At 27.9% G+C, this 14033-nt stretch overlaps 2 protein-coding genes across 2 annotated transcripts; one reads left to right on the top strand and one right to left on the bottom strand.

The window, feature by feature from the left end:
* Positions 1-53: 53 nt before the first annotated feature.
* LOC112593213 (E3 ubiquitin-protein ligase MARCH6) lies at positions 54-6156 on the bottom strand. The gene is made up of 6 exons (XM_025337563.1): positions 5842-6156; positions 2589-3003; positions 2293-2523; positions 1832-2230; positions 1468-1743; positions 54-1407 (listed from the first exon to the last, which is right to left on the bottom strand). Exons 2-6 carry the CDS (start codon positions 2967-2969, stop codon positions 112-114), a joined length of 2583 nt encoding a protein of 860 aa, XP_025193348.1. The 5' UTR covers positions 2970-3003; positions 5842-6156; the 3' UTR covers positions 54-111.
* A 1638-nt stretch (positions 6157-7794) lies between these two features.
* Positions 7795-13457, top strand: LOC112593128 (trifunctional enzyme subunit beta, mitochondrial). The gene is made up of 9 exons (XM_025337431.1): positions 7795-8085; positions 8162-8315; positions 10789-11164; positions 11232-11406; positions 11467-11597; positions 11798-12013; positions 12086-12236; positions 12305-12393; positions 13206-13457. The coding sequence occupies exons 1-9, from the start codon at positions 8016-8018 to the stop codon at positions 13251-13253; spliced, it is 1410 nt and encodes a 469-aa protein (XP_025193216.1). The 5' UTR covers positions 7795-8015; the 3' UTR covers positions 13254-13457.
* The last annotated feature ends 576 nt before the right edge of the window (positions 13458-14033 follow it).

Genomic DNA, 14033 nt, shown 5'->3' with positions numbered 1-14033 from the left:
AAAACAATTATCTTACACAAAAATTTATACAAATAAGAAATAAAAATAATAATAATAATAATAATAATAATAATAAAGACATTAAACAATTCACCATAATATTATAGCTTACTAATTTTGACCCGAAACCGAACTTGTATGATTATAATTTACAAGTCTTCTACCGACTAAATATTTATCATTTTTAATGTGTTCGTAGAGTCTTTTAAATTGACGCACTTGCATCATCATTCCTTTAACAATGGCCATCGTGAGCATAATTGCTGGATATATTCTTCTAGCTATCAGCAATCGTGTGCCATGATTTTTAAAAATTATAGGAGTTACAGAGTACGCAATCACATACGGTACAGCTAGAAACAAGCTGAGAACGGCAATCACGGGAATGGCCAGGTCTTGCATCATCAACTTGAGGTCCAAACGCATAAAACCATCTCTGTATGTACGTTCAATAGCTCGCCTTAGAGACCAATCAGGTCCCATAAGGGTGATGGCGCATGCAATTTTCATGTATAAAACCCCAAGTGCCCAATCTTGCCATGCCCAGAGTACAGGTGTTTGGTGTAAAGGCACTCTGAATGGCACTACCATAACAAGTTCTAAGAGTAGACCAAACAAAAACGGTATTATACCGAGTAGTACAATAAATGCAACCATAGCTTTTGAACTAATCTTAAGCCAAAACTTCAATCGATTGATGACAACGGCACGTCCTTCTGGCAGCCATCCCGCTATGAAACACACGGCTCGCACCGACAACCAACATATGTATGTGCCACATGCTGCTGTATAAAGTTCGTGTATGTTGGGCAACTGAGATGATTCTGGGGCAGACGGCAGTAGTGCCGGCCAAAATGACATGGCCAAACGACCCAACCATACAGGTATGGTTATGATCGACAAACTGATAACGACTACAGATAGAGCCACTAGGACGAGTAAGGCGATCAGACGTATAGCAAAGTTAGTGGGGCGAGTGTAAGGTCGAAAACCTACAGGTCCGCCACGTCTTAACAATCCCTCATGAGCTGCTCCCAAATCAGCTGCAGGTGGATGTATGGGCGCCACAACTGGGGGTAATTCTTCTCCGTCGCCAAGTAGATATGATTTTATTCCAAGCAAATGTGAGACAATAAGACACCAGAAACGAATGCCTATTTTTAGCCAATTGCGAGTATGTGTTTGTTCCAGTAGGGCTGGTAAAACGACTTGTAGAAGTAATAGCTCCATGGACAGTTCATTGACGGAATCGCTGTGCAAAGTTACATTATATGGTAAAAATGATGGCCAAATAAATTTCAGGATTCGTATCGGTAGCCACACAACAAGAAAGACAGCTGTACCAAATATCATAGCTGACGCAATGAGCCTTCGCCCATGTTGCAACATGCCTTGTTGTATTAGTTCCTAAAAAAATTTAATTGATAAGCATCGAGTAATCTTCCAATGTTTACGTGAATATAATACCTGTATAGGACTAAAGTCTGGATCGTTTAAATTCCGTAAGAACCATAATACACCAGGTCGGACAACTTCTCGAAGAAGTAGTACAAATGAAGCAAAGTAATACACATACACCATCCCAACTAGCCAATGGATGAACATGGATGTACCAGGAGCTAAACGAAAACTTGCTAGCCTATCTTTGAAACTTGTGTCAAACATTGACAACGAACATATATCCAACCACCAACCGCATACTAAAGGTAGTACTCCAATTTCAACAACTGATAACAAGGACACCTAATAAAAACGAATAAACATTACATGAAATCTATACACCATCATTTTAATAGGTTTATGTAATTGAAAACTAGTATATTATTCTTACTTTTACTACAATATAACTAAGTCCAATTATACGTTTAGATCTTCTAAATCCAATAATAGTCGCAACGGTGTGCATGATCAACAGGCACATACCAATGAGACAGTATCCACATAGTGTGGTGACCAAACCTTCAAAATGTGAAGCAGCTACCTTTTCTTGTAAAGACATTGCAGTGATTGCCAGATTACCCATTTGATATGGACAAAATGCAAACACCAATATAAATAACGCATTCATAGACACCACCCAAAACACGTGTTCTAAAAACACCAATGAACCATCTAATCCCAAAAGTCGTTCCCAAGTCAAATCTTCAGCAGCTCGATCACCCCAGTCTATTGGATTCCAATGTCCTTCATCAACTTGATTTCCATTTTCTTGACGAACTTCTCCGTCAGCCTATTAAGAATAAATAATGTTATTATATAGCCATTTAAGATATATATCATAAGACATCATACCTCTTCTATAGGATTTTCTTCAGGAATAGGAGGCAACAGTACATTGAGTTGTTGCTGATTATTTGGTTCGTCTCTTTCTAACCAATCTGGACCACCACCATGCAATATTTGTTCACGTAGCCAAATTAATCCAATAAATGCAAACAATGTGCAAGTCACAACAAAACAGCCATGAAATATATCACCAGAAATGTTCTTTGATGACCACATATCAAGAGGCAATGACATTACCTACATTTGTTTTGAAAATATAAGTAAGATAAAATAAAATAATTTTAATTTAATAAATCACTTACAGCATCAAAAGAACCATTAAACAGGCTTCGGTAAATCCTACATGCTGTAAAAGGTACAACGCACAGCCAAGCCAGTCCAACTAATGTAAAATGCAACCAATATTTTATGCCAGTCAAAACACTTGAAGTGATACCAGCAGCAACATCTTTAATAGGTAATCGTCGAGGCATGTCTGGGGCATATATTGGTGTGAATGAAAATCGATAGCTACAAAGCTCACAATACTCTTTACGGCTATAACGCATCCATTGTACCAAGCACTCTTGATGAATGTACTTAATGCTACCTGTACAAATGCAAGGATGAAACAATGGCCGTTCTGGCATGCCTTCTGATCGGCACACCCTGCAAATATCTGCTCCTTGAGAAGGGTCGTCCATATTGCAGTTGCGGATGGAATACTGTTCTATGAATCTAAAATTCATTTAAAAAAAAAAAATAAAACAAATAGGTAATGACCAAATTTTTAACAAAAATAAAATAATATTACAATGCTTAAATGATATTGAATAATGTTATCAGTAATTTTTTTAACCAACAACATGTGTGTGGATAATGCATATACAAATCCCAATCATAATATAGTACAATAAACTGATAGTAATAAAAAGACAATTAATTGCCTTATTAGTTATTACTTATTATGACGACTATCAATGAAATTATAAAATAAAAAAACATGTTTATTATTATCTTGTGATATATGTTGGTATATAATGGCATATGACGGTAGACACAGTTATTTAAAAATTTTTGATAATTAGAATAAATAAAAATTCTGGAAAAATAATAAATGAATGTATTTAAATTGATGTACATACTTGATGATATACCTAAGTAATAGGTAATGCAACAAAATATCAAAGTTTAGGGAAACCAATTTATATCATTATTTATCATCATTTATCAACACTACCTAAATATGTATACTTTTTTTTTTTTAATGATCATTAACTAAGAAAAAATTAATACTTAAAGGTTAACTTAAAAAAAAAACAAGTTTATAAAAGGTAAAGAAAGAGTTGTACATTTACAGAAAGATAAATAATAATAATTATAGATACTTGTTAAAACCAAAAATATACATATTTCACCGGTAAAAAATATTAGAAATATGACAAATATATTAGAACTGATTTTTATTTAACTTAATTGTTTTTGTTTAGGCAATTATACTAAAGTATCAATGTTTGATTTTAGAAGAAAACCACAGATAGTACAAGCAAATTTTACATAAATATTGCCAAAATATATTTATTGTGGATATCTAATATTAAATATATACTCATATAATGTTATTCAAAAATAATTTAGCATTTAACAATAGTGTCAAAAAAATAAGTTATTAGGTAGTTAAAGTTTTTTTTTTATAGATATAAAAATAAAATGCTTATTTCACAGTTTTTTCTATTATCATTGATTTTAGAATATACTTCTTGAATATATAATATAATCCTAGCCTACATAATATTACATAACTAACATAATTTATAGCTACCAAAGGAATATTATAATATTCTTTAGGATTAATAATATTTAAGTGAAATTAGATAAAATATAAATAATTTACTGATATTAATGGTGACTATTGATTGGTCATTGTCTATAACTTAAATGTTGTTGTACATTAATGACTTACTAATAATTAATGGGAATGATATCAAAGATATTTCAATGAGTTTAATAAACATAAATAGATGATATTTTGATATATAATATTGTTTTATGAGCAAGAATATCATTATGTTTGATTGAGAATTATCATAATTAAATGATATGTTACAGTAAACAAGCAATAAATACGAAAAAATTATTGATGGAGATACAAGAAGTATACACACCACAAATATTAAATATCTAGGTCTTAAATGTATGTAATTAAGTATGAAAATTTTGTTTTACATTAAATGTTACTTACTGCTGTTATGTAGCTTAATTGCATTTTAATATCTATTTTTTTTTTAAATAAATTATAGTCAGTAAATAATAATAATAATAATTTGTTTTTGATTTCAAGGAAATTTCTCTGGTCATCTTTTATAAAAACAAGTAATTTTCCTGACTTTTAAAAATATTGTAGTTTCTATTATACAATCATAAGTTTAAAGTATGTATTACACAATATAATGGAACGACTAACATATTTTTACAAACATTGTAAATTGAAATAGATACCTTATATTCCATTATAAATAATTATTGATTTTAGTTAATTTCTCAGTATTATGTATCAGCATACAATATATATGATGTATATATAATATAAATATTATATCAAAAATACAAATATTATAACAGCCGATTTATTCTTATAAAAATAGGGTTATTATTTAATCTACAGAATGCCTTTACTGCTGTATACATTTTATCAAAATAAAATTCTTAGAGTTTAAAATTTGATTTTTAGAGTCTCATTCAAATTTCAAGGTCTAGGTATTAAATGTTTTTATCATACCAACGTCCAACACCACTAATATTTATAAATAAAGCTAATAACTTTACAAATAATTAGTTAAAACTAAACTGTTTAATCAAAAAGTAATTAGGCAAGCAACATGTTAACCTTTAGATTAATGTTCTCATACTATACCTAATTTTAAACCAAGATAATAAACTTATATTTTATGTAAAAATTCAAATAGTTTATATATTTATAAAACGTGAACATGTACAAGTCATAACCGAGTGCAAATATGCAATATAAAAATATATTATTTACGAATAATGTATCAAGTTGATTTGTCCTTATTGTTATCAACATTTATTTTATAGATTAAGGTAATCTAAAAAAATATTATACAATAGTCATTGGTGTAAAGTTTTAATCTTCAAGAGAGAAAATAATAACGCTATAAAACAATATTGCTCTATCAAAGTATCAACCCCCCTCTCACCACACAACATAACTATACAACCATACCAATAAAAAGGTGCGTCAATTGTACTCTCTTGAGATCATCAGTTCTTAACCGAACATTTTCACTTTTCATATTATAGGTTGTCAATGGTACGTTTCTTAGACTTGTATTAATCCAAAAAAATCTAGCCATTAACTACCAAAGAAAACAAAACCAACTAAAATGTCAACATCTGTAGTGGATATGTAGTGACAACCCCCCACCACCTATAACACCAACAAGAGAACATTCATAACATACAATAACTCCATAAGTACGATGTAATTGTAGTCTATTCAAATATCAAAACCTGTAGAACCGAGTCTAGGAATAACTGATATACAGAGGTACTTACTTGCTTACAAGCTAAACCACTCGAGCCGGCGAGAAGACGTCTGACGACGACGTAACGCCGTCACTCACCGCCGCATATCCCGCGGAGTGCGGCCCCGCTGTTGGAAGTGCGGAAACGTTTCTGAATGTTGGTGGACGACCAAAACGGGCACAAAAAAAAAAAAGAAAATCGGAAAAAAATCACAAAAACAACTTCACCATAGTCAACAATCATTTGCTGCGCATCAAATACCAATACTGCTCGTATTTTCGGATCAATAAATTTAGTATTTACTACCAACGTTATCAGGAACGCACGAACAGGACGGGTTGGAACGGACACCGCTTACCTGGTATAATAACAGTCGTAGCGGTCACAGCTGACTGTGAAATGACCACTGACCGCGGACTTCGATCTCATATAGGTAACCAGTATTAAAATTTAAATATTAAATAATTTATAATACATTAAATAATATTTAATGCCAAGAGTGTTGACTGGCCAGCCACAGGTATGATTAAACCCGTGTCGGGAGTTCGGGACAAATTCATACATTCAAGTATTTACTATTTATTATGCGTGCGTCAATACTCTAAAAATTTTTCATAATTTGTTTTCACTTATTCTTAAACAATAATTCTCCAATCTCATTAGTTTAAAATATCTTCACCACACATAACAAATAATACTTTTATATTTATATATGTTAAATTTGTGATGATTTATGAGTTATGAATCACGAACAATATCTTATATTAATATAACTGGTAGGTATCAGATGTGACATGGATCACTTTATTGGATTTGTTAAATTTGAATTCAATATTCAATAACATATCATTGTACACGAAAATAACGATTCTGAGCAGGGACGGTCTATCCAGTTGATATCATTAAGTAAAAAATGTACATTTCGATTTCTAGGATATTTCAAGTGGAGCAATAAATGAAAAATTGATTTCTCAAAGATGTAAGTGTCTACCCGATAAATAGTCTAAAAAAGCATAGATTTTCAACTTTGAAAGTGATTTCTGGTAACATTGGATCTAGTTTGTAGTTTGGGTAGATCAAAAATAAAAAGTACTAGTACTATTTTTTATATATAAAAAAAAATTAAGATAAAACAGGAATTTTTACTTAAAACCCAAAGTTTTGACTAAGTCAATTTGTTTTTTTGATTAAACTCGAAAACGAATAACTGTAGATACTTGAAATTTTCACCAATTGTTTACATTGTTATTTTCTATTTACGATTAAATTTTCGAAACTTTTAAATTTAATAGATACAAAGCTTCTCATAAATTGTTAATTTCTCAATTAAAATATATTAAAAAACTAGTAACAACATTTTTTTATGAGTTTAAAATAAATGTTGATTTTATTCTTAAGATTTAAAAGTTTAATACAAGGTTTTTTTATAAGTTTTAAAGTTTTTTGACCTTTATTAAAAAAAAAATCTACTAAGTTAAAAACTAAAATATTTTTATTGTCCCAAAAGTTGATGATAGACAAACACACGCATAAAAAAAAGAAACCCATTGTAAAATCAATACATTCATAACTCCGTTCAGAAATTAAAGTTAAAAATGTTATATTTTATATCAAAAATAATTTTATTATGTTAGGTATTTATTTCAGATTCTGAGTAGAACGATGCGTGTTTTGGTTTTATAAGTTTTATTAATAATGTGTGTTTTTTAAGTTAAATACATTTTTATCTGTAGGTATGTAACTATGAAAAGTAGACATTTTAATAGTAAATAAACTGAAAAAATGTTTTAATTTACGATTTTTGAGTTTAGAATAGTTTATTCGCCTTGCATTGTTGGAGAAAATATGTTATGATCTAAATAATAAATATTAAGGAATAGCGGGATTTGAAAGAAGTGATAAGCGTCTGTTATCAATTTTGTCGTCACGTTCGTAGATTGATAAGAACAGTGGTTTCGTTCGACGTGCATAATATTTTTATCTGTTTACATTATACATTCGCTCTTCATTACCTATTGTATTGACTATATTCATTACTTAGTAGTTTGTACATCAGAAAAATTCCTACTGACCAGTCTGACCTTTGTTTTCTCTCCGATTTGAACGTATCGCTATTTCCGCGTTCTGTTTGTTCACATCAAATCGGGTCGCCATACTCATTACTCTTGCACGCTATCACCGTAACATCCAGACCTACGGCTACGATGGCGTCCAATCTGTTGAAGAATATTATCAAATTGGATACCAGGGTGTCCGTGTCGCAAAACGTTTGCCGTGAGTATGAAATGATAACTCTTGTCGATAAAAATTAAATAAAATTGTCAATGTTCTTTTTGATCGTTTGTTGTAGTGCCGATCAGATGTCTATCGACGGCGTCTCCACGAGTAAAGGATAAGACTGGCAAGAATATAGTGTTTGTCGATGGAGTGCGTACTCCATTCTTATTGTCGGGCACAGACTACGCTCCTCTGATGCCTTACCAATTAGCTAAAGAAGCTCTAATGTAAGTTAGTTTGTCATTTTTTGTTTTAATTCTAGTCAAAAAACATTTTATTATTTGAATAGGATTAGGTTAAAGTTTTTTGAATTTTAATAATAATAATATGTGTATAATAATATGTATTTGAAACCATAATATCTGGTAATTTTAGTTTTAAACAATTTTTTAGTTTTTTATTTAGGTCAGGTCAATTATAAATATAGGTACATTTAGTATTTCAATAGAGATTTTATTCTTTATACATTTTAATCAACTATTAAATGTGTTATGACTTGTCATAACATTAGAACATCTCTTTTTAATTGTAATTGTATACTTATGTAATTATAATTTCAAGGATATTAAGCATTATTTTATGGTTATTTATTTATATAATGTGAATTGTTCAATAATTTATAAAACTTTCAATATAGTTTTTAATATAAAGATGGTTATGTGCATGCTTACATACAATTGAAAGATATCAAACTTATTTTTATTATTATAGTTTGAAAATTATACTTTATACATCAGGAAGTAAAATTAACTGAAGGTCAAGGTATTTTTATTGGATAACAAACTTTTTAACTGGCATGTAGACATCTTTTTATTTAATTCTATACTTGATTTATGACTTATAAGTTGGAACTAAAAATAGTAATATAATTTGTGATTTGATAAATCTTTTGAGATATGTTGATTTTAATTCTTTTAATTTAATAAAAATTAATAGTTGTTGTAATATTTATAATGGGATATGTTTAAAGATTTAAGGCTTTGATTTTAAAACCATTTAGATTTTACCAACTTTATCATAAATATTTATTAAATTATTAAATTGAAAAAATATTTATTGTTATCAGTTATAAAAATAATCAACATTCAATCTAGAAATTTAATTAAATTTAATTGAATTTTGTGAAAATATAAAGAATTTTTTAATAGTAAGTTTGTGAACATTCTATGTAGCTAATACTTTTACCGAATATTAATCAAAGAAAAAAATTTCAAGCTAATGTTGTTTGTGCCCTTTTGATTACACACTTTTATTGATATTTGAGTCACCCAAAGACTATAAATTAACTGGTTACAGATCAGATTCAAAGAGTATGGTAGCATTGTGTGGCTATTTAAACAATATATATATTTTTTTTGGTTGTAAACATTTTATTTAACTATAGAACACTCTTAGACTGTCTGCATTTCTCTCATTCAATCATTGCGCATACGTTTCTATCAAATATCTCGACGACAATGGGGTTTTTTTGTACCTGTGCATGTGGTAGTGTCATGTATTACATGTGTCACATATTAAATAATATATGTCACCTCAGCACATCTTCTTAACAGGCTTTGCATGTCTTAATTATAAAACCATATATTACATGTATAAAATTATATTAAATCAGTGACTGTCAACAAAATATGACCATAACTATTTAATAGTACTTAAAAATATATATACTTAAAACTATTGACAATACCTAGTACTTATTTTATTACAAATAATATTATAGTAATTTAATATTATACACAAATATTATTAAGACTAATATTTTAATTATAGTTGTAAAATAATTTAATAAGCTATTAAGATGTTAGAAACAGATGAAAATTAAACTAAAAAAAAAACTTTTTAAAATTCAAAAAATACTAACTAATAACATTTAGATACCTAATGGCATATAGATTAATCATTTTTGTATTTTGTATTTTTTCAATTTAATACTTCATTACTCTATGTATTAAATATTTTTTTTATAAATTATTATTTTGGGAATGTTTTTTTATCTATTTTATATTACCGTAGCTTAATTAATAGTTTAGTATAGTCTATTGTAATTTAAAATATTTAGAATTTTTAAAATATCATTATATAGTTTCAATATTTTTATGAGGTATTTTTTTATTGATTATAATTAAGGAGATAAGATATGAATACAATGTTATGCCAAGTAAATTTAGTTATCATACCTGTTCTGGGGGTTTTTTTTTTTTTTAAATCTAATTATTTGCATAAATTGTTATGAATATTGTAAAACATAATTTTATAAGTACTAAGAGGATCAGAGCTTTATTTCTCAAAAAACTTTTAAATATATATGCATTTATGCTCAAACAATTACTAAATAATATTTAGGAATATATATTATATATAATATTCTCAAAAAATATGCATTAAAAATTGATTTTTATTTTAATACCTAGTAAATTAATTAATTCCTGATTTATACAAAACATTTAATTTATTATGCCATTTGTGTTTTCCATGCAACCAGTTTTATGGATTACAAATATTACTGTTTTGATGCTTAATATTATTATTTAAAAATATGATTTCTAAAAAGTCCATATGACTGTACTTAAAAAAATTTTAATTGGCAATAAATTAAATTTTTTTATAAATAATGTTATATTCTTGTTTAATTTTGTTTGTTTTAATATTTATATTTTGAGTAAATATAAAAATTAAATTTATTTATTTTGTTTTAATTAGTGGCTTAATGAGAAAAACAAATGTACCTCGTGAAGTAGTTGATTATATTGTATATGGTACAGTAATACAAGAAGTAAAGACTAGCAATATTGGACGAGAAGCTGCCCTTGCTGCTGGATTTCCAAACTCAGTCCCAGCTCACACTGTTACTATGGCATGTATTAGCTCAAATCAAGGTATTACAACTGGTATTGGATTGATTGCTGCTGGTGCATATGATGTAATCGTAGCAGGTGGTGTTGAATTCATGTCTGATGTTCCAATTAGACATTCTCGTAAAATGAGAAGTCTACTTTTAAGGGCAAACAAAGCTAAGACACCATTAGACAAATTGAAACTTCTCTCTACATTTAGACCAAACTTTTTACTCCCAGAGGTATGTTAATAATTTATTGTATTTAAAATTATAGCTTATATAATGTGTGCATTATATATGCATTTAGTTGCCAGCTGTTGCAGAATTCAGCTCTGGTGAGACCATGGGTTTCTCAGCAGATAGATTGGCTGCTTCATTTAAAGTTTCTCGAGAAGAACAAGATCAATATGCTGTCAGATCGCACACTATGGCTAAAGAAGCTCAAGACAAAGGATATTTGACTGATATAGTACCTTTCAGATGTATGCTTTATATTTTTGTTTATACAGTTTAAATTATTTTAAATATTTATTTTTGTTTAGTACCGAATTCGCCTAAAGTAATTGAGAAAGATAATGGAATAAGAGTGTCACCTATTGATAAATTAGCAAAACTTAAACCAGCTTTTGTTAAACCTCATGGTACAGTAACTGCTGCAAACTCGTCATTTTTGGTAAGTAGAAAATACAACATATTAAAAAGTTTAAAATATTTTATTGTCAAATATAATTAATTAATCATTTAATTATATTTTGTATGTTATGTTATTGTAATTTTATGTTTAAATAAAAAAAGTTCTTTATGAATAACATAAATAAATGTTAAGTATTTATTCTATATAATATTATTATTTATATTTTTCTTATTTTATAGACCGATGGTGCATCAGCTTGTCTCATAATGACTGAAGAAAAGGCCAAACAATTAGGTCTTAAACCTAAGCTTTACTTAAGAGATTTTACTTATGTGGCTCAGGATCCCATTGATCAATTGTTACTTGGACCAACATATGCTACACCCAAAGTATTAGAAAAAGCGGGTTTGAGTGTTAAAGATATTGATGTATGGGAAGTACATGAAGCTTTTGCTGTAAGTATCTATCAAAAAAAATATTCTCAGTGTATTATTTGATTTTTAATTATTTTTATTGTTTTATGTCAGGGACAAATATTAGCAAATCTTAAAGCTATGGATAGTGACTGGTTTGCCCAGAAATACATGAATAGGAAAAGCAAAGTTGGAATACCAGATTTGTCTAAATGGAACAACTGGGGAGGATCTTTAAGTATTGGGCATCCTTTTGCTGCAACTGGTAAGTTTATTAACATTTTTATTTTATAGACAATATTTTTGCCTATTAATTTTTATTATTATTTATAGGAGTACGTTTGACAGTTCACACTGCCAATAGGTTAGTAAGGGAAGATGGTCAATTTGGTTTGATCGCTGCTTGTGCCGCTGGTGGACAGGTAATTTAAATATCTTTTCATACAATACTAATCCAATCTTATTTTATTTTTCCCTAGTATGCCCTTCAAAAATACACTCATTAGTATCATTATATTCTGTTGTTACCAATATTTTTTTGATAAAATTAATGTTGAAACTATAATTGTTGTGTAATATTTAAAATAAGTAGGCATAAATGAAATTAAGATCCATAGTTATATATATGATTATTGAAAAAAAGTTTACTGCTATATGTGTTAAAAATCAAATTAATAAATACAAATTGATTATTTTAATTAATAACATTTAAATCATACATGGAATAAATTATAATTTCAAAATTAAATTTAACTTTACCCATTTCTTATCTAAAATCTTATATATCTGAGGTGATGCACATAACTTCATTGTTTGTTTTTTAGTATTATTTTTTATTTCTAAACAGAATGTAAAGAAATGGAATATACTATATTCAAAAAGAGAATAATCCATACATATTTCTGTTTATTATTTTAACTTAATCTAACATAACTGGGTGGATTTAAATAGAATTTAAGTTTTTTGGTGTCAAATTTGACATATGTAGTAAAAAATTAAGATTAATACTGCTGTCAGAACTGTCAGTTGACATGTTCAAAAACTGAGTATTCTCTTTTGGAACAAAGTATATCACGAAAGCATAAATTAACATTTTTTTTTTTCAAAGGCAATACTCCAATATATGTTTATTGTTAATTTATTGAATAGCACTGTTTATTAATAGCTTATTTAATCTATGCATATACAAACAATTGTTGAGTGTGAATTTTATATGCTTTTTATGATATTTTAGGGAGTTGGCATGATTGTAGAAAGACATCCAGACGCCACAGCTTTGTAAATGAAAATTTACACTCGGAATTGTGTGAAATTATCACGTGGTAAACTGGGAATAAAATAAACTTTAATTAATTGATTATGAATATTATGTTTATTTTTAAAAATTGTTATTATTCCATAGATTCATTTTCATTTCATGCTTTTTTATTTTGGTCTTAAGGACATACCCCATAATAGTTAGTATTTAATTTATTATTTACTTATTTTTAATACGTTTTTGTTCAAAAAATTAAATATATTTTAAATTGTTTAACAATGTATTCTACAAATTTGTTATATTTGCTTAATTCTAAATTGTTGAGAATAAAGTTTATTTTTATGATAATATACCTTTTTGTATAATTCTGTAATTTTAATAGATAGAACATATTATTTTATAGTTATATTTATATACATACCTATAATTTTATAGCTACAAAATTGAAAATCTAATTAGTGACCTAATTAGCATTAATTATAAATACAAGGAGCAATACCTACTAATGTTATTGTCTATTGAGTATAAATTAAATAAATTAAATCACTTAAAATAAACTGTAAAAATATATCTAGGTTTAACAAAATATAAGAAAATAAATTTTAATTGTTAGTTTTAAGAAGACACCACATTCAAATTTGTTGTCTCCATTGTACAAGTACATAGCATAGAAAATCTACGCTTTGTTTAATTTTGTTAGTTTTAATATTAGAGCGAATTAACCTATTATAAAACTGAATGGTCTCTGTATTAGGATGTAGGTTTTTTTACGATAATCTAATTTTTTATTCAGTTCCATACATA

The sequence above is a fragment of the Melanaphis sacchari genome, unplaced genomic scaffold (genome assembly GCF_002803265.2).
Source record: "Melanaphis sacchari strain LSU unplaced genomic scaffold, SCAv2.0 Contig1_pilon_pilon, whole genome shotgun sequence".
Classification (NCBI taxonomy): domain Eukaryota; kingdom Metazoa; phylum Arthropoda; class Insecta; order Hemiptera; family Aphididae; genus Melanaphis; species Melanaphis sacchari.
Note: the sequence above shows the minus strand (reverse complement) of the source record. Positions and strands in the feature narration are given on the sequence as shown.